Below are 22,539 nucleotides of genomic sequence, written 5' to 3'. Positions count from 1 at the left end.
TATTAACTTTTGGGGCTATTTCATCTCAGTTGGAAATGATTCAAAAGAAGCGCTGTGAGTCATTTTAATAAAACATGACTGAGTAGCTCCAAGATATTGACATTTATTAAGTTTGGTCTATTCGTCTCCTTGTATGTGGGGAAAGGTTCATGTTGTATACCATCAAAAACAGCCTATTTCAACTAAACAATGATAGACTAGATTCCCTCTATATTTTGACCCCTGTACAGGTGAGTACTCCTGTACTGTAAACATTTTATCTCTGAAGGGGCGGCACATGTATCCATGGTTTTGACGAGTTGAAATGCTATTAAACAGCATATTTGGTTTACAACAAAACATTTGTATATTAAAACGGCACCATTGCTGGATGGTTAGTTAAATGTAATGGCATTATTTTTGCATGATAATGGTAGTAAAGGAATGAAGACAGACATCTTCTGTGTGTTTAGAACCAAATGATGCTGCTTTTCGATTTATCATGTACTTAAAAGTTGTATCTTACTTCCTTCATTTTATCTATCACTTTGCGTATTTTATTGACTTAATAACATGCACACTGGTAAGAACAGAGATCTAATGACAGAGATTTGGTGCTCAGTTTCATATAAGATATTGGATACAATGGATATTGGATTGATCTTGGCCATTGTGCTGAAGAACTCCAGTTATCAGGTTAGTTTCAGGATTGTCTCTAAGATTGTTGAAATAATTGTTCTGCAGTTTTGTTATTATGATAAGGTATACCAATCCCCCCTCTGCGAGCTTTTTTACTGAAGGTTTGTAGGTATCGAGTGGTTGTTCAAAGGATGTGACTTCTATGGCCAGGTTGGTCAAACTGGACTGACAGGGGGTCACTCTGGTTGACATAGACCTTTGTCCCTCATCCTTTTCCTGGTCTCAAGTCTCAAGGCCTGGCTGTGACAGATGCCTTCCGGTCATGGCTCTACAGCTGTGGAGAAGGTCGGGGTGGGCTGTTCATGGCGGTCGGGACAGACCAGCTGTGGGGAGGGGGTGAAGGTCGTGTAGGCTAAGTAGCCTGGCGTCCCTGAGTGGGACACAGCAGCCAGACAGGTTATATAGCTTGTGGTTGACACTCATTACCTCCTTCCTGTTTCCTATCAGGGCAGCTCCCGATGGAGAAGGTGAGATTGAAAGGGAGTTATGCAACAGTGCCGGTCCATATCCAATGTCTGCATTTGGTCTGTGTGTACTTTCACAGCTGGCCTGCCGGTTGGCTCTGTGTTTTATTGTCTTTCTGTGCAAGTGCGTGTGATAAGACGTTTCTCTTAACACATGTTGATGGATGTGTGTAGTGTCTGTCTTAAGCTAGCAGAATAGATTTAAATTGATATTAAGTGTGTGTGTGTGTGTGTGTGTGTGTGTGTGTGTGTGTGTGTGTGTGAGTGTGTGTGTGTGTGTGTGTGTGTGTGTGTGTTGTGTGTGTGTGGTGTGTGTGTGTGTGTGTGTTGTGTGTGTGTGTGTGTGTGTGTGTGTGTGTGTGTGTGTGTGTGTGTGTGTGTGGTGTGTGGTGTGTTGTGTGTGTGTGTGTGTGTCTGTCCTGTGAGGAGTTGTGGTTTGGGCCTTTCCCCAGTTGTTGAGGCTGACTGGGCTTTTAATGTTTTCCTACATTCCTTTGATTTTCCCTGCAAGGGGAAGCCGTATTCAGTGTCTCATCTCAGTAACCTGCGTAGCTTCACATTAAAGTGGTTTATGTTCTAATGTTAAACACTTTGTCTTGTAATTGTGATTAAGCATGTTGCGTATGGCTCTGGTAGGTTGAGGTACATGCTTTGCTTGTCATGGCTGTATGGCTGAAGCCTTTTCTGTGTCTGCAGAACACATGGTGTTGATCATAAGGACAGCTCACTCTCCAGTCCTGGCAGCCATTAGGCAACAGAGGGAAAGAATGACAGTGTTCCTGAACCTTATTACAATGTAACCCTTTACAGCAACCACCAATTATGCTGATTGATATTCCCTTTATGCTGAATGTTTGGTAAATCTAATAAATATTATCTAGTTCATCTCTGAGTAATAATTCAGGATGTGGTTGCTTGTTGCTTCAAGTCATGGTTATTTTCTTACCAAATTGGCTTTAGTCTCATGTGTACAGTACATATTTACTACCCTTTTTTCCCTTCTATCAACATTGATGAAGATGAGATCCATATAACAGACCCTGAACTTGTCGAAACCTATTTAAATTCTCACAGCAGGGATCTGAACTTTGATAGGATGTGGGGGCTGTTTGAGGTCTCTGTACAATGAACCGATGAATAATGTTGAAAGCCCAGAGAGATGACTTTCTATCAAAGCCACTTACAGGTAAAGAGAAAAGCCTTTGAGTTGTCACAGTTTTTCTAGCACATCCCTGATTTGGAGTTGTTCATCAGTGAAAGAGCCTTTCCAGTGGTGTTGCTTGTAAATCAAATGTCCACTTCTTGCTACATTTCTGAGAAAAATAGCATACTAGTACATTGTGTGCAGCATATATAACTGACAGAACATTTGCAAATGGTTCTAACCCAGATATTAAGTTATGTTTATCCTCTAATATTCTCTGGAGACACCTCTGCCTGCTTGTTTTCAAGTATGTGACACACAGGCTAATATGAATGCAAACAGACACACACATACATTGAATGGTATGAGAGCAGCTCAATGAAGTGTGAGTCTGAAGGAGATTATGCGTGAGGAACAGGATGTTTGTGACAGAACTGCCTCTTCACTCCTGTGAAGCCAAGTTAGGGAGGCTTGAAGGCTTCAACTCCCTCCTCGGAGAATAACTTTAACAAAACTGGACTCAGTACAAGAACACATTATTTACACATTATGATCTTTGGCAGTGATCATGAAAGGATCTGTAATTGTTCCCAAGAGATTCATTGCATTCATGCAACCATTTTTTAGAGATGTTGCTGTTGCGAAGACCTGTAGAAGCTCAGTGTCTGAGATGGAGTGCTTCACAGCAGCAGATGGCAGTGCCAGCAGGCCAGGATGGTGCCAGGAGGTTACGCAATGGAATGATGCCTTTAAGACCTGACTGAAACACCACATGACACATATATGTGTAGAAACACACTTCCCACTCAATCTTCTGAAACTGTAGACAGACATTCATACCTTTTGAGATTCAGTTTGTCTTCATCCTCTTTAACTCGTGTTAAGTTTAAAGGATCAGTCTTTCCCCTCCTTATCAGAGGACATAGAGGTATATCCTTCACGGTGTCATGCTCAGGTGACTGACAGTTTGAACCATTTCAGGAAGCTCAGAGTGAAATGGCACCCCGACACTGGCATGGCCACAGAAACAGATGGACATATAGCTTCCCCATGGTCTGGCCTCCATTTCCTGGGCCTCTCTGGGGCACGTGAGTCTGCCAGTGGGATATGGGTCAGATGGTCGGCTATCTTTGACCAGACCTTTGCCAGGAAAACCTCCACCCTTTTGGAAACCAAAAGAGCACCCTCCTGGTTCACTGGAGGACAAAAAAGGGTATTTCATTGATAATATTTTCTGTTAGAATACAGCATTTTGAAGGATTTGCCTAGCTATGTGGCTACTACTACTTCATGCTTTGACAGATGACAATATTTTCTTTACTCTCTATAAGTGAGGTCTGGCAAATGTTGTCTTTTCAACCTCCTTGTGTAACCATGATTTGTGTTAGTCTTGGGGCATTTTAAATAAGTGGTATTAAATGCAAGTGGACAAGACTGAGATGTAAATCTTGTCTTCTCTCAGAGCTTCCTGTCCAGCTCCAGTTTTGCTCCTCACCATGCTGTTTTCTAAGAATGAACACATGCCTCCAAGTGTTGCCTACCACACGCAGACCCTGCTTTGGTTTACCTGAAGGAGACATTATCAATGCTTTTAGGATGCCACTCAGCCTTATTTGTATGTGCCTAATATTATTGCTAACCCAGCATACACTCTAGTCTTTTCTCACGGTTTAATAAACCTGCTTTCTTTTCAAGAAAATTGTCTGAAACCGTGTTTTAATCATGGCTGCTCTGTGCATGTAAATAAATAAAGATACAACCAGAAAAAAAACAGATTTCCTATCTACCTCAGGTGTTCTCATTTCTAAATGCAACAGCACATCTGTTTTTGGATTAGTTTAAAACCCCTACCAAAACAAACAGAACCTTGTTTGTACCATGTTAAGGATGCTTTTGCAGTGTTTAGAATGAGGGAATGCAAAGCTGTAGAAAATATGGCGGAAAAATTGAACAAACAAAATCAAGCCAAGATTTGTTGGTACAAAAAAAGTAGCATGCTGTTGTGCACATAAATAAACATAAATGGAAATATAGGCATTGCAATCAACTGGCAATTATTTGTGATCTTATTTTTGCTCGATAGATTGTCACAGAAGATTAATTTTCCATTACTGATTAGTCGTTGCTGTCTGTATTCTGTGTGTGTGTGTGTGTGCTTGAGCGCTGAAAGACTTGTAAGCAAAGCGTGTGTGTTTTGTTGCGTTGTGTAGTGCGCTGTTACTTTGTGCCTTAACATTACTCCTGGTGGATCCACAGAAGTGAAGAAAGCCCCAGGCCCATCAATAGTTGAGTAGGAGCACGGTTGTGTGTGTCTGTAATGAGGCATACCACATCGCATCATCAATATTACATGCCGGCTTCGGGCCAGGGGATGTGCTCTATAGTGTGTTCAAGTATAAAGTATGAGAGTGTGCGTGTGTGAGTGCTATGCATATAGTGTAATGAGCGCTTTTGGAAGAACTGAGTCAGGCGCACTACAGACAGCAGACTTGTCCAGGAGCATGGAGAGGTCCTGATGGGGAGTTGTGAAGTGGGAGGGAGGGAGAAAAAAGGCGCCTGTAGGTGCACCTGACTCCTCTAGAGCTCTGGGTCTTCAACACATCAGGAACAGCTGCAACCTCCACATGTTACTCTGCCCCCGCCCCAACCCATCCCCCAATACTAACCCTTGCAATCACACAAACAGAGTTAACATGGCATAATATATTTTAAGTATATTTGTTTGGAATTGTGCATTTTTTTCTTAAACCTCAGAATCTGCATTATCAATATTTCTCATACTGACTCATACAATTATAGTTTATAAAAGTCCCCTATTATTTGCAATGGATTGTCATGCATGTTTTTACCACACTCCATGATTCATAGTTAAAGTATTAGTGTCTTTTAAGTCTTATTGCAGAAAAAGCCTGAAATTCACTCCAGATGTTTGGAAAATGATCTAGTGTAACACCCGGTGTGTTTATATACTGTATGAACTAACCATGCGGAAGCTCACACACACAGAACCTGCTAATGTGTAGAACGAGCGTTGGTAATAAAGTTCACCCACATTCTCTCCTCATGGCTTTCATCCCCCTTGGCGAAGTGAACAGTACTCAGAAGGAAATGAAGTATGGACAAGAATTTTAAAGGCTACCATCAAAGGCCGCCAGCCTCTTCCTTAGATATGTGTGTGTGGTGTGTGTGGTGTGTGTGTGTGTGTGTGTGGTGTGTGTGTGTGTGTGTGGTGTGTGTGGTGTGTGTGTGTGTGTGTGTGTGTGTGTGTGTCTGTACATCCTCATGTGTGTGAAAAGTAGCCCCACAGGTGATTGGATCTAATCTCATCTGATTGGCTCATCCGTCTGTTGCGTTCCACAGGCAATGAAGGGAGGGGGCGTTAGAGGCCAGTCTAAATAATTTAGATCTTGGATTTGTATTGATCAGGTAGCGCTGCTCTCTGCGGGCCACTCCACTACTACCTATCTCTTCATCCCTCTTCACCCCTGCTCGTGTTTTTCGATTGTAACCTTGTACCCCACGCTTTGCCTCCCCTTTCACTCTTTCTCCCCATCAAGTTCCACATCAAACGGAGTGCAAGCACACCACTGTGAGGGAGCAGAGAATGCATGAGAAGGGTGTAGATGGGGGAAAGTGCAGGAGAGAGCATTTTTTTTACCACTGCTGGGAGAAAGGTGTAAGCGGTGGGTAGAGAAAATAGATTATGAAGGCAGGAAAAAGTGTGTGTGTGTAGCCCATATGCAAGTGTCTGTGCAGAGTAATGGAGTGTGTGTAACCTTGGTGATGCATGTCAGTGGAAATGCAGAAATTAGCGTATTGTATGTACTGAGGCTAGTGAAGCCCGGTTCAACTTAATGCATTAAATCCAGTCCATTACTCCATTAAATACAGCATCATGCCATGGCCTTGGATCAATACAACATCATGTAAACACTGATAACCTGTCCTACCACACTCTGGGATGGATGTGTTGAATAGATAATGTATTCTGGGAAGCAACAATTGCATAAAAGAGGAGATGTATGCTCAGCATGAACATGATAATTGCTTGTTTGAATGGAAAGGCCTGCATTCTGTTGGTATTGTAGTGTGAGAGGTGCACTGAGCAACATGGATTGAATATGATAATGTTTCTGTTGCCAAGCAAAATATCCGTCTTTTGCACAATAGAGCTTTTTGAACACGCTGTACATGCTGATATAATTTGGCAGTGCTGACAAGAAAACAGGAATACAGAGAAATGACTTGTTGCTCACACAGAGATATTTATACCAAAGAGAAATATTTGCAAATAATTGAGTCTTTGTAAAATCGTTATTTTGAGATAGTACAATATTCTGTTAACAGGTTTAATTCATTTTCAGGTTTCCAGTAGGTGATTGAAACAAAGACATAGACTATATACAGTATGAAATCAAGTGTGAACCATATTCTTGGATCGTAATGTGGTCTTAAAAAAATATTCAAACAGAGCAGCCTAACAAGTGTGTCATTTACTGTAGTATGTGTTGTTGCAAATAGCATGTAAAAACAGAATTAATGCCAAAGCTTGGTTTCTTTGTAAAAAAAAAACACGACAGGAGAAGAGAAAAGGACATGTCTGGATATGATAAGGAGACCGGAGGGATGAATTATTGAGGTTTTGATATGGATGAGAGGCGGGACAGGAGCAGAGAGCTGAACCATGCTCTTAAGACGGGGTGTAGCACTTCCAATATACACAGAAACATGCAGAACACACACATTCACACACATAAATGCTGGGCGCCAATGCGAGAGCGTGTTAATGGAGTCACCCAGACAGACAGGCAGTGGGCCACACACTCTGCTCTTCCAACATTGAAACACACAAAGCCCAAAATAATGAACGCCTTAAGAACCAGACCGACATTTTGCTATTCCTACACAAAAACACACCAATGCCGCGGGTGTCTCCTCCTTTCCCCATCCACTTTCACCCAAAAGCAGGGGGATTCCAGGGTCAGGAAATAACAATGCCTTCATGTTTCCCCCATGCAAAAGGATTGTTTTCCCCAAAGTGTAAAAGTGTATTTTTATGGGAGTGTGTTTTCCTTTGAGCCACAGACAGTTCCCCTATGCTCTGATCTGTCTGGCTGGAAGCAGTGGCTGAGCTCCTTCCTCCAGTGATGTAGCTGGCTCTGTGGTCCCGTCACTCAGGGCCTTTGTTTACAGGGTAGATCGATAGTTAACTTGCTGCCGGATACACTAAGCTGTGAATCTGTACAGCTGTGTAATAGACCTCTGGCAGTTTTCTGCTCTGCTGTTGTTTACAATGACCTGTGATGAATAGAGGCTAAGCAAGAGTATCAGGGTTACAGCCAATTAGCTCATCATTCTCTCCTTATATGGTTGTCAATAGGGACAGGCTTCAATTAAAGCACTGTGATTTGTTCAGGATTAGTTAGATTACTTTCAAGAGCCGTGTGACAAACAGTGATTTAATTATAATGGTTTGTTTGACTTTCAAATTGAATCAAGCCTTCATTTAGCAGGCTCCTATGTGTGTGAGTGTGACATTGTTGCTTGTGCTTTAACACCTGCTTGCCCATCTGTACGCTTTCCTCTCCTCCTGCAGGGCGTTTGGTCTCATTGGCGTCCCAGTTAATGGTCACTTTATATTTACATGTGGTAACACCTGAGCTCTTTGCTCATTAGCAGCAGGGCGTCAGGGAGATGTGAATACACTTCCACACTTCCTGTCCACATGCATGTTCGTCACACCCACTAATTATTTGTGTTGCTTGCAAACAAAGTGTGAACATTAGTGCTGCACAATTTAGAAAAAATAACTAATTGTGATTATTTCTGACTGATACTGCAATTGATATATGATTTGAAGGAACGATACATTTTGAACAATTATTCACATCATTATTGAAAAATACATGAAATGATCATAAGTCTGTAGAACACTAGACTTTTCTGCAGCACCACAATACTGAATTCAGAATTATATTTTCACATATTTTGCCAAATATTGCGCTTAATTTTCATTTGTGATTTTGATAAAACGTTGATTAATAATGCAGTCTTTGTGAAACTAACTTTGACATCTTTGTCACCTTTTAATGGAAACATTAACGTTTATTTATATTCTTGCGAGTTATGAAAACTTGTGAAAATATGTTATATTATGTATTATATCTCATAATTTACATTTGTGACATAACAAACTGTTTCAAAGCTTGACAACAATGTTAAATATCTTATTTGTTCTGTCTCAACAGTAACCATCTCCACCAGTGTGTCCTTCGACGGCCTGCTGGTGACCGGCCTCTACACCTCCACACCGGTCCAGTCCGCTCCCATCCCGGCTCCAGCGGCCTTCGGCTTTGGTGAGTCTTCATCAGATTCCATTGTCGACTTTTTCAATGGTTTCCTCATGCATCCTACTCGTGCCAATACAAGCCTTTAATGAAATCCTCAACTCAGCTTGCATGTTAGCACAAACAAACTCTCAGATAATCTAAATAGTATCTTAGTGCTGGGACTAAGGAGTATTACAGTGAGCACGACCCAGCTCAGTTATCCACATCCGTTCCCAGAACGAGCATGAGACCACTTCCCCACTCCTGTTGTGACAGGCTGTGATGGATGAGGAGTGGGGATGATGTGACTATGGGTTTGGCCAAATTCGTTTTCATTGATGCTTGAGAGAAGAAAAACAGAATACTGAATATAAGATGAGGAAAGGACATTGCAGAACAAAGCAGCACAAGTATGTGAGGCCTCTGGGAGACAAAACCCAACTTCAAATAACAAGGCAGAGAATATTTATGATCAACAGGTCAGCTGGTCAGATGTTGAGCTGCAGATACAGTTGCATTGCATTCGGTTGTATACTGTGTCATTGCAATAGTAAGAAGTTATCCACGGATATTGGTTTTCACAAACTATTAAGGATTTGGATTTGTCTTTAGATTATTGTTGTTTTGCTACAACAAAGGTAAACTCCTCATGATATGCTAGTATTTGTGTTGTCATATTACAGTTTGCTTACCCTTATCAGCCTTTTTTCTTTTAAATCCTCAGCGAGTCTAGCAGTTTGTTATATGTCAACTTAAATCTAGTCTTAAAACAGTGTTGACAAGTACAGTATGATGAGGGTTTTTGTCTCAGATTAAGTGTTTTCGGATGTTGCCCCTGTGTGCAGGGGTTGGGCCTCTCTTGGGGAGATGGACCGGCCATAAAGAGGTCCTTAGAGAGCGGGGCTGCTGGCCCAGAACTGCTGCCCAGCGGGCTCACTTATCCTGACTAACTCCACTGTTCTTTAGACGCTGACTTCAGCCCGGCCAGGGCAGCTCTCCACTCTTGGCAGCCCTGTGCGCTGGGGAGGAATCCAAGGATTGCGTCACCTTTGCTTCACTCTTATTAATGTGAAAAGTTTTTATGAGAAAGCCTTCACAGACTGATAGGCAGCAGCTTGTTGAACTGTGAGTTTCTGCATGGTGTGTGTTTAAATAAGTCTGCAAAGCCTTCCACTACAGTATGTGTAATCTGCTAAGCAGCGGTGCTGTCCAGGTTTCACAGCGACAGTCACTCAGCCTGTCCTCAGCTGAAGAGCTCTCTGCTCTGTGTCTCTCTGCTCCGATTCTCCTGCATCCTCGCTCAGTGTTGGCTGCTGGAGTCCATGGAGTTACATACTCAGAGTCGTCATGAAGGAGAAACAGAGAGGTGATTCTTTACTGCTGCTCAAGTCCTCTTCTAAGTGCCCATGGTGGGACTGTTGTCTAGATGACACGTTGACTTTTGCTTTATTTCATTTCTGCACGCAAGATCATGAGGATTTTCACAAGAGACCTACATGTACGCAGCCTGGCTTTTCTGCTGATCACTGTCCATGGCAGGGGGTCACATCTGGGGAGGCTCTTCAGCTTTGGGAGGGCTGGAGAGGGATGCTCCAAGAGAGAGAATAAGAGGGAGTTTCATCAATGAGCTCATGGAACCCCAGTGACAGCTCTGTGCATAAGAGACCCAATGTTTGAGGAAAATGCTTTGAAGATAATGCACTGGAACAATAATGGAACGAGACACTGCTTGATGTCCATTGTTGTCCAAAAATATTAAAAGATCTGTGAGGACAAGAGGGTCACACAAGTCCCAGCGGGAGTTTTACAAGGCCAGGTTTTAGTGTGTAGGGTCTAAGAAGCGGTGTGCCTCTAATCCCCCTCGATGGAGGCATGCAGGGGACACAGATACACACGGAAACCAACATGTATATACACAAAATAAAATAAAATAAACAAAATACTCATCAACCCTCACTCACATACACACGCTCTGGCAGAGCGGCGGCTGGCTGAGTTAACATGTGGCTGACAGATGTATCAGTGCGGGATCAACATGAACTCCAGCGCGGGGATAATGAAACCTCACTGCACTGCCACAGCAGGACCGCACACACAGGGAGATATCTGTGGTAATTTAAGATAGCTGAGGGCTTTTGCTGTTTAAATCACAAGAAACTGACCCTAGTAGATCGTTCATTCATGCTTGGAGGATTTCAATTGAGAGAAAGACAAAGATGGACATAATGAGCATGAATGGTTTGTGGTTTTTGTAGGAAGTGCACTGTGGAGACGGAGAGTTTGGTGTTTGTGCACTATGTGTGGGGATGTCTAGTGGTTAGTGTGGGTCAGAGCTGTTGCAGCAGGCATACAGAGAATTCCCCTCGGCCTTTTGTGTCACCCATCATTGCTTTTTTATAGAAAACTAATAAAAACCAGTGCATGACCGCATGCCAATACACACACACACTATCAGTGGTCCTCCTCTTTCTTTGTCTTTTTTGTTTTATTTTTACGTTTTATTATTCATTAATGTAGAAACATTTACACACACCACACACACACACACACACACACACACACACACACACACACACACACACACACACACACACACACACACACACACACACACACACACAACCACACACAACACACACACACACACACCACACACACACACACACACACACACACACACACACACCAGAGTGAGGAGATTGTATTTGTATTTGCTTCCACTCCCTCTGCATAACAATGCATTTCACATAACATTAGTAATAAAATATGTGAAGCTTTGAGGGACTGACTTTTTACTGCGTCGTCAAAACACCCACTCACTGTTGAATTAGCTAAAGTGTAATGGAGCAATTGGGGTGGCAATCATGGTAGTCTGAGGAATGTCATTTCTACGGCTTCTGGGCTGAGCTCCGGTGGCCTGAAGGCAGGGGATCCACCACCAGTCGCCGGGGGGACTCGCCACAAACCTTTATGATGCTCTGATTGTTTTGCTGTGGCTAGTGCAGAATCAGACAAATTGGAGCTAAAAACAATGTTATTTCTGAGAGCTAGGACGACTTCAGAGAGACAGAACACAGGAGTGAAAATTGGTTGTGGTTTTAAAAAGTGTGTCCATAGTCCATAAGGTGCCAGGTGAACCAGTCTGGCTGAGGCACAGCTGCAACAATGATTCTGTTTCAAAGTGTGAAGGGATACGATAGACTCAAAATGTTATTATGGGATTCATTCACTCACAATATTCATTTAATGAACTAAGTAGAGTGTATAGGGTGATTCAATTGTATTATATTGTGTAGTATAGTTTGACAAACGTATTGTTCAGACCTTTGCATCATGATTTACAGTAAAACATTAATGTGTGTGTGTGTGTGTGTGTGTGTGTGTGTGTGTGTGTGGTGTGTGTGTGTGTGTGTGTGTGTGTGTGTGTGTGTGTGTGTGTGTGTGTGTGTGTGTGTGTGTGTGTGTGTGTGTGGTGTGTGTGTGTGTGTGTGTGTGCCAGATAAGGAACATGCATCAGGACTTATCCAGCTGAATTCAAACTCATGATTTGTGTTTTTCCTCCCTTTCACTTTCCATTAGGAGCTCTTTTTTTCCATTCCAGCCCCTTGGCTTTCTAGAAGGAACACAAACAGCCTTATTCTGGCGTTTACAAAGATTTTATGATTTATTTTGCACATTGACATAACTTTGATTTATGTGGTTAGGGTCTACATATGAACTGCTTGCTGGTGTACGTCGCAAAGGATGAGGTGATTTATTGAACCCCACAGGCCAGGTCTTTTATGGAAATAAATGTCAAATGTCTTCTGATTTGTTTTGCTCTGCTCATGGCTAAATGTTTCCCATTGCATTATCTAGTAGTTCATTCATTATAAATTCTTCCAGATATTTTACGAGTTCAATTATGGAGTTTAGGAAGTCAAAGGAAGGAGAGAGTTAAATAGACAGGAGAGGGGAAATGGTGGTGCAAAAAATGCCAACATGGTGCTGACAAAGTGTTTGAGATTAAGGGAATGAATGTGAGTTGAGAGTGAAGGGAGAAAATTGTAGAAAGTTTGCATGAAAAATGGCAAAGAGGGACCGATGAAAAGGAGACAGTATGTGAATGATATACAGTAAGGAGGGGGACGGAGGGAGAGAAGTTGAGAGGAAGGCGTTCCATCACTGCCTCTGACGGAGGGGCTGATTGGTGTTGCTGTGCCAATGCTGAGCTGCTGAGAAACTGGTCATTGATGGATGGCTCGTTTGCAGGCTGATGTTTATTTTGTCATTCATTTGCATATTTGTATGTATTTTTTCGGGGTGGTTCTCTTCTGCTAGCAAGGATCAGTCCCCATCTCGATACTGTATGATGGATCTGGCGGTGTGACAAAAAGGACAGCTTAGTGACAGGGACATCCAGCCGACACTCTGTCCCCATGACGGATGGGCTCATGCTAACACAGCCCGATTAGAGATGAGATCCCGCTGCACCTTGACCTGTGGAGGAGGGTGTGCAGCCAAGAGTGTAATCATACTATGTACATTTAACAGGATTCATGCAGAAACAGAAACATATGGTAATACACAATCATGAATGTTCTTCCTTTTTTTCCCATTATGCACAATTATGCATTCAAATCCTGACATCCCTATACTCATCCATCTTAAGGCTGAAGGTCGGCTGTCTGTGCCCTCCTGCCACCAAGCCAGATTGAATGTCAGCCAGAATGTCAGACTGTGAGAGATGGCAGCTCATCATGTCAGTATTTACAGAGACACACTCACAGGTGTGATGCCGTCTGAACAAAGCCTTGTTTTGGGAGCTACCAACAGTCCCAGGAGAGCCGCAGTGTGCTTCCGCATACTCCTTCCTTCAATGTGATGAGGAGAAAGAAATAGTGTAGGGAGAGATGGAAGATAAAGAGGAATGATATAGAGAAAGGGTGGTGCAGGGAGAAGAGAAGGGGCGAGGGAAAGGGTTCCCATGGGGTGAGAAGCTGTCAGTCCCTGGGAGACTTCAAACGCACCGCAGCCCTGTGATCAACCTTCTCCCTGGCTCTTTGCTGACAGCTCCCTGACTGCGCCGCTTAGACTCCTTCATGCACACACACACACATACACACACACATATATACACTTGCTTGCTGCCATAAAAGCTCTCACACACGCCGATTTATCCACTCATACCACAACACATTCAAATTCCATTCTCACAATCATGCTGATTCCCACATATCTGTGACACATTTGCTCTGACATCCAACCTTGTGATAACCTTGGACACTGCCAAAGTTCTCCGTTAAGGACGTCACACAGTCCCAAACGGTTGCTCCTGCACCGTGGGCCGAACAGAGGAAAGGTGGTGCTGGTGATGATGATGTTGATAATGATGATGACTTATCTAAGCCATTACTCCTTCTCTGCTCAGGGCTGAGGCACCCGAAGGCAGATCCCTCCTGATGATGAATTCATTAGTGCAGAAGATGAAATGAGTTGTCATGGGCAGGGTTATGTATGGGAGGTGATTTGTGTTCTCTGCGGCACAGTGTTAGATCCGACCGGAGATCGGCCGGGTCGACTCGCTGTAAATCTCCCTGCTCTGCTGGCACAGGACTTTCCCAAAACCTTGTGCCCAGACTGAGCCTCTGTTCTCTCCCTCACAATGCCCGGCACGTCCTCCTGCTTCAATCTTCAATTCCTTGATACTGCTAACAGGTGGCTAAACATTTGGGTGCTCTCAGAATCCAAAGGAATGATTGGGTGATTATGCATCAAGTCATGTAGCCTCTTTCATGCCCGGAAGCAAAAAGCAACTGCACCTTCAAAGAATTCAAACAGCGTAATCCATTATGAATTCAAAGCCAAACCCACAGCAGACTCTGGACTAGGGCACTAGTGTTACATCTAGCCATACATCCCAACAGTGTAGGTTGTGCATCTCAGGTGTGTTGGTACAGTAGAGCTACTGGAGCACTGCTGCTGGGAATATAGGTTCACTTAGTGTACACTAGCTCTCTGGGGAAAACATAGTCCCTCCTTTGAACTCCCACAGCTTCCCTATGTGTGCTTACATTTGTATCTGGTGTTCAGTAGTGTGTGCCTTTCTCTCATGCATTTGTGTGTCTGTAAGTGTGTACACCATGTATTTGTAGCACATGCTGAGCATTTGAGTGCTTTTTTCTTTCTTTGAATCCAAATGTATGGTAAATAAAGGTTCAGGGTGACCGGGAGAGCAGGCAGGAGCTGGACTGACTGTGATAGAGATTTCAAAGTGGTGTGAGATATTTTTTATTTTTTTATCCTGCAGGAGAGAGCAGCAGGCGTAGGCTTTTCTCCCATGTGTGGTCTCTCTTGAGCAGAGCAATGTTATTTTCTACCATGCAGAGAGGTTGGTTACATGCCAGAGAGATTGAGAGAGGAGAGAGAAATAAAGATAGAATAAAACTAGCTAGAGCTTTGACTCAAAGACTGCTCAGTTTGACACATTTCTGTGAACACTAGTGGGTTTGCATCATTTCAACAAAGAGGCAGGCTGACTTTGAAATGCATCTCTGTTGTGTTGTGATATAGAACTCCTTTTACCTCCACATTGTGTGGGCATCTGTGGGTTTGGTGTGCAAACTGCGAGAAAGTGATTTCACAAAGTGCACGCCATCCAGGCTGCACTCTGAGGTCTATTCATTTTTAAAGTTCCCTTGCAGAGAGTATTAGAAAAAGTGGAAGTGCTCTCTCTGACTCTGTGAAATGAGGAAGCTTAGAGGTTCCGTGGGTTCCTCCCTGTAGGGCCCTTCCTGGATCTGGCCCCACACACTCTGAAAGCCTCAGAGATCAACAGGAATGCTCCACTGCCTGGCCCATTTTTTCTACATTCATACAAGTTATCTATGAACAACTTACCCAGATCCAACATGACCCATATTTTGGCAGCGGAAATAGTTGATGACCTTCTCTGTGATCGCCCTCCTTACGAGAGCCAGGCTGTTGCTGTGATTAGTTCACTGCCTCCCAGCACTTCTCTGTCAGACCAGGCTCAGCTCCAGCCTCCTCCATAAACACATTTAGTTACACACACTGTAAATACACACATACACGCAGCACAGACACCATGCCTTGCTTTCCCTAGGCTTCCACTTGGTCCTCACCTGTCGCCCCTGGTCTCTATCCCTCATGCTCAACATGTGTGTCAGGGAAGAGCCTGCGAGGCCACAGACCTCAACAGTTTGTTTGTTTGCTGCATTGACGGGTGGGGAGCAGGCACGTGGGTGCTAGAAATGAGCACAAGTCAAATCAGATTAATTAATCCCCAGCTCAAACTATTAGCTGAGGAGTCGTGTTGAATTAAAAATCAAATTAGCCCTGGCGCCTGCCGTTAAAGCTGTGGAGTGTGCCTGCCAAGCTACAATGACATACACCAACAGCCGCTCATGGGCTTCACTGATGGATGGACCTATGGATGGATGGATGGATTGAGGGGTGGAAGAAGAAATGGGTGCTTAAGGACTGGATGAGTGGGGGGGAAGGGGAGTTTGGTGACTTTGCCACCCAGTGTGGTAAGCTTCTCCTGGGGCAAAAAGCTGGCTGTCCTCCGCTGGGTGCTGCTCCACAGGCCCCACACCATTAGCACTCAGCGGACTCTATGTCACTCCAATTAGGCTTTCAGCAACATTTCACCCTGGTGGTTTACATAACTCAAAAAAAGCACATCTTTGGCTTTACCAAGTTTAAAACAGGCCCCTTTCACTCAGCCCGACTGGTCAGTGTTTTTTCTCCAAAAAACGTGGTTCTTATTTTTTGTAGATGGCAATGAGCTTTCCAAATTAATCATTGAGTTCTGAAAAAGTTGAAATCACTTTAACAAAAAAGTCCCTTAGATACCCTTTGAAAGTCTGATGATCAAACATATTTTTTAACAAACCCTTAGGTTAATCAATCAATGCAATGTTGCGGTTTTGGCACCAAATACTAAAGTGGGTAAAATGATGCGGAAATAAAATCGGGCCAAAATATAGAAAAAATTACGCGCCTGTAAAAAAACAGAACATTTCGATTTAGCTGTGACAGTGAATTGTTATCCCCATATGCCTCTAGACATGCATTTGGTTATAATATATGCATGTTTGCAAGTATGCATGCGTGCCTTCTAGATGCATGGCAGGGCTGTGTAGAGAAGTAGAGGTCTCATCTATCATATGGTGGGGCTCCAAAACACACAACACTTGTTTGATTCAGAACAACATTCATTTCAATTATGTTATATATTAGTTCAGGGGGGGATATTATGCTCCAGTAATGTTCCTGTATTCCATTCATCATTCACGCTTGTATGGCTTGTACCTCTAGATCATTGAAGGGAAGCAGTGCCCAGCCTCAAGCAATGAACTCACTGTTTATTTGCTTCATACTTTTAGTTATTATTCAGATGATGGTATTTAAAGATTCAACATGTTTTGGACATATTACAGATGAATAATCACGTGTTAAATGGGTACAAAATAATTGTTCACATATGTTGTTGTGTACAGTACTTTTCCTCTGGTGAGAGCCATACTGGCAGCTCTTACAACAAGGCTTTGTGTGTTTGTGTGTTGGTTATGGTTAAGGTTAGGATAAGTCTCCAGGAAATGCATGTAAGTCAATATAATGTCCCCTGAAGTGATGTATACATGGTGTGTGTGTGTGTGTGTGTGTGTGTGTGTGTGTGTGTGTGTGTGTGTGTGGTGTGTGTGTGTGTGTGTGTGTGTGTGTGTGGTGTGTGTGTGTGTGTGTGTGTGTGTGTGTGTGTGTGTGTGTGTGTGTGTGTGTGTGTGTGTGTGTGTGTGTGTGTGTGTGTGGCCTTGCCTTGCCTTCAGGAGTTTATGGATGATGGATGATGGATGCTGTGAGATACAATGGAGGCCTAAATAAAAGAGCAATTGTTTTGTAAATGTATGCATATGGCCAAAGATTGGTCTGGTGCTCAGGGCCGGGCATGAGTATGTTCATGTTTCCTATACACAAATGGCTTCTTTCACAGAACATTCAGCTGAACGGACTGTCGCACATGGAAAAACATAACAATGTAAACATAAACATATGCACAGTAAGCCTTGGATATACTGTTGCGCTGATCAGCAGACCTCCAGGTGTTCTTTACTGCCCGGTAAACTCTTTCATTCATAACTCTCCCCCTCACAATTTCCCACACAGTCTCTTACCCCATTTCCCCCTGGCCACTGGCATCTTTCAGCACCCGTATTAACACACAGCTTCCTCCTGGCATCGCTGTGCCGGACCCCTGCCATCACGACAACGCTGCCAACCTGTCTCCATGGCAGTGTGATTGGCAGATGCTTATAGATGGATGCTCGTTTCAGCCAATAGCAGATCATAGTCAGGTTGTCATGTGCCGTGAGACCCTGCAGTGGCCCGGCTGACCAGCTGAGTATGAACGTTGAGAAGAGGCCATGAATGCAACACACAAACGCACAGACACGTAGCATGGGATCATTCAGCAGCACAAAGCGTATGGGGTCCCTGCCCAGGCTGTCAGTGCTGTTGTGATGTATCATTTATGTCGCCATTGTGTGGCATTCTCTTGAAACATGTTGACAGAGGCATTATTTTGGCTTATGACAGATTCCCATACATTCACAGGCTTTTAATAACACACGTTAATTCTCCGATTTTAAGAATTACCACATGAAATATGAGTCTTCAATGGGCCTGCTCTCCAAATTATCTGGGGTGGTACACATTGAATTTCTAAGTCTAAATAAGTGGGAGAATGATCACTTCTTATAAGTCTATTATCCGTGTGTCTGAGGGTGCATGCACACACACACACACACACACACACACACACACACACACACACACACACACACACACACACACACACACACACACACACACACACACACACACTCATACAACAGGCCTGGAGGAGGAGACATTTGCATCACAAACATTAATCTGTGAGTCTTTAAATGAGACCCACTTTTCTGTGTTTAATCGGAAAGTATATTATAGTTAGTGGGGAAAAATAAGACAAAATCAAATATCCTAATCTCCTTACAGCACATTACGTTACTTCACAGGGGTTTATTTCATTTCATTAGCACTCCGAGCAAAGGGTATGAATACACATGCATTTTAATATTCTCTTTGTAGTTGCTCATGTACGTATGTGCAGGCGTACAGGGTCATTAAAGTGCATGTGTGCTTATGGTTGAGCAGTATGTGCTTTAGCATTAAAGCTGAATGTATTACAGATGAATTCATGAATAACAATTGCTCCAGTGTAGAGAAGGTTGGACCAGTTTGTTATTTAGAAAGGAAGCAACAAGATTCCTTTCCCGCTCAGGACTGAAGTGCCTTTTCAACCTGCCTACCTTTTAATCTGAAATCCAACATGAAAAACACTTATCAGCAATGGATCAGTCAAATCACGGACACACACAGACCAGTCAGTCAAACTAATAGCTTTCTGTTGCTTCCAAGCCAGACATTGCCGAAGGACAACTGTGGAATGAGTGCAAAATCCAGTAGCTATTTGGTACTGACCAGATGTCAAATGGAGTGAATACACTCTGAGTGATTGTCGTAAATGTATACGAGCAATCACATCAATTTGAATGGTGCCTCTCCAGTCCTCGCCACTCTGCCACAGAACCCAACTATCAGCTCTCATGCCAGTGAGACCGGCTCCTGCTGGTCCTGCAGTGTGAAGTCGCTGCCAGGCTGAGCCACCGATTGCCCATCTGCTCCATCGGGGAGAATTCTCACTCCATCTATTTGACTTGTTTTGAGCTTGGCTGTGGAAAAGCTCATTAGCTTTGCAAAGTGACATATAAAGACAGGGGAAAAATACTCTGTGTCCAAACAGAGATGTTAAAGAGGACACAGACAGATGTGAATTGAATTGTTTACATATTTTAAAGAAGAAAAACCAGACGGAGGGCAAAGTCTTTGTTGCTGGAGACAAGGGCGGACTGAATATGAAAACATAAGAGGCGACAACTTCCCACTTCCTTTTTATGGGGCGTCTAAAAGATTCACTACAATTACCAGCAGAGATTGATGTTGGGGTGACAACCCTACAACCAACGTATGACCCTTAAAATCCTGACACACCCATTTCCTGTGTGTCTGTGTATCTGAGTGAGTATGTGCGTGGGCATGCCAAAGGTGGCGTGCACAGGCATTTGTGCGTGTCTATATATGTGTGTGTGGGCTTATATTTATGAAACATGCCCTGCACAGTCACACCGTGGGAGTTAGCAGGTCATCTTCCCGTACCATTAATCACTGCCGACAGCTCATAAGGGCCCAATCTGCATGTGAAAGAACTGCATGTGTTTCCGCGTGTGAGCGCGAGCGTGCATGCATGTATTTGCATGTGTGCATTTGACTGTGGGCGGTGTGGTTGCAACAGTCCTCCAACATCGCCCTGTGGCTGCTTATTGAATTAGAAGTGGCCTCTGCTGATACTTATATGACATGCTGCATGAATGCTTCACCAGTGGCATTTATTCTGCAGCTTCTGTCAATGTCAGCTCATGATTGGATGAGCTGCATGCGGCAGATTGGTCGCTATCTAGTCCTAATGTGGAGAGCAAATCATTACAACTGATAAAGCGTGAAATGTGCCAATAAAATTAACATTTTTAAATTGAACTAAATTGGAAAAAAGGTTAAATGGCAAAATGAATGAGTGTTCTATCAATCACCCAATAACTGGCTTTGACACAAAGGCATCAAGTACTGTAATCAAAATAAAATAATTTGGGGATCAATAGTGAGAAAAGAGGGATGAGGAACGGACAAAACATTGACAGAACAAGAGAAAACAAGCACTTAAAACATAGATAAGTCCATTCACAACTTAGGTGTCAGATAAATTGATAAAAAACAACTCAAAGGTCAACTGAGTGAGGAATACATTTGAAAGCCGGTGTAACCCTATAAGGACACAGTGGTTGTTAAATATTTTCATTTCACATTGATGAAATAGTTTTGTATTTCCCTGCTCATCTCCCTGGACAGAGGCATGAATGTTAAAGCTCTCTCTTTTCTAACCAGGTTGACCACGGCTTGTTGCTTTACTGGAACATTTGGGATTCGGGTTTTGTGGAATAATAGTGTTTTTTCCCCCTCTCTCTCTCTACCCCCCGACATGAAAGGGACTAGTTTTGTTATTTGCATTTTTATGCCTGAGTGTATTTTTCAAGTGGGAATAGAAATCCTGTGAGCAGTGTCAAGTCCCAGTGCTGCTGTGTCCTGGAGTGCATCAGTCTGCTTTTCATCTTCGGCCTAGCCTAACTGCTCTCTGCTCCTCCTGAGCCATATCCTCACATTCTCCCTCTCCACCTCCCTCTGTCTGCTGCTTTTCATTATTTTCCTACGTTTTCTCACATGTTATGCTAATGATTTCCTTTTGAATATTGAATTCCATTTGTTTTCACTTCCTACAGTTTAAGTATATTTTTCCGTTTCAGTTGCAGTAGCTTGTGGTAAATTAATTATGGTTGTATTAAATGGGTTTTTTTCTATTTACAATTAAATCACTTTTCATGAAGGTGCTGTATTCCTTTAAATGAGTGATTCATTGTTTCTTTCCAAATGTCCACACCATCCACAGCTCGTTTACTTTCCCCTTTTTCTATCTCCCCTGCTTAGTCTGCTGCTCAACGCCATCAGCACACTTTCTTTCTGTTTGTCTTTGCAGCTTTCCAGATACTAGTGTTTCCATTGCCACGAGAGCTTGTATTATGCACATCTGCGGGGATTCTCAAATTGCAACCTGGCAATGTGGTGAGAAAGAACCGTAGCACGCTTTTCTTTCTCTTCTTCTGCCACAAGATTGGACATTTAGGGCCAAAAACTGTTTGTCTTGACGGCCTTGTTTGCAGCAGTAAATAGGGGGCACATCAGCAAGGAAATTGTTCTGGAAATGGCACTCTTTTGTGTCAGAGGGGGTTAAAAAGAGAGAAAGATGTATGGGTATGTCAAAGCATGCTTGCCTGAATGCCATGTTAGAGGAGCTCTGAAGCAATTTCTGCTTTTCTGTATGTCGGAGTTAAAGATAGGGTGCTGAGGAGATCTTGCCCAGGCAAACAACATTGCAATAACCCGAGACAGTTATGTGTGTTTCTGTGTGTGTGTGTTTGTGTTTGCGGAGAGTGAATCGCTGTCATTACACAGAGAGGTTGAGGCCGAGAGGTGATTGGAGAACAGCGGTACTATTGGTGGGTGATTACATCCAAGTATGTTATTACACACCAGCAGCTCCTTAGCAATGTAAAAGGCTGCGTTGCTTGACACCTCGTAAATCTGACACACTGGGCCACACGCTGCATGCACTCGCTCATAATGACACAATATGTTGTATTCATGTGAAACCTCTTAAATCACGTTGCTTTAATGATTATTCAGTTGAACTCTAAAGAGTTTGATGTTTCTGTACATAAAGAGAACATTAACAAGAAAACCTTTGCTAACCCCACAGGGTAAACAAATAAATACATGGTGCTCATTTCAGAAACAAAGGTTGTTTTTCTAAGTTTGATAACTAGGTTTGTTTGTGCCTAACACACATACGCACATCAACATATATTTGAATACAAACAAGCACACACACACAAATGCACACAAACAGCTGGTGAGTTAAACAGAAACATTTATGGCGCTGTCAACAATGTGGGTATTTATGGATGCAATCTGTGAGGTCAAATGTCTTACTGTCAGAAATGGGCGGAATTATTTCTCTTTGAGTAATTAGTTTTGAACCACACACACATGCACATAAAGTCTTTGCATATTGATTTGCACATTGATCCAGGAGATATTAAAGCTCCGATGTTATTAATCATTGCTGATTATAGTGAGCTGAGTTATGATTGAGGAGAGGAGAGGATTGTGTTTGCAGGTTAAAAAGAGGCCAGCCAATAAAGCACTGCTGCTC

General features: G+C 43.0%; 1 protein-coding gene across 6 annotated transcripts in view; it reads left to right on the top strand.

The window, feature by feature from the left end:
• The window catches only part of reln (reelin), a 91,790-nt gene that overhangs the window by 13,166 nt on the left and 56,085 nt on the right, over positions 1–22,539 (top strand). For all 6 annotated transcript variants that reach the window (XM_034204865.1, XM_034204863.1, XM_034204864.1 and 3 more), the window contains exon 2: positions 8,535–8,642. In XM_034204865.1, the coding sequence (XP_034060756.1) occupies positions 8,535–8,642 (108 nt within the window). The remainder of the gene's footprint in view (positions 1–8,534; positions 8,643–22,539) is intronic.

This window comes from Gymnodraco acuticeps, unplaced genomic scaffold (assembly GCF_902827175.1).
Source record: "Gymnodraco acuticeps unplaced genomic scaffold, fGymAcu1.1, whole genome shotgun sequence".
NCBI lineage: Eukaryota > Metazoa > Chordata > Actinopteri > Perciformes > Bathydraconidae > Gymnodraco > Gymnodraco acuticeps.
This window is presented reverse-complemented; position numbering and strand designations above follow the sequence as displayed.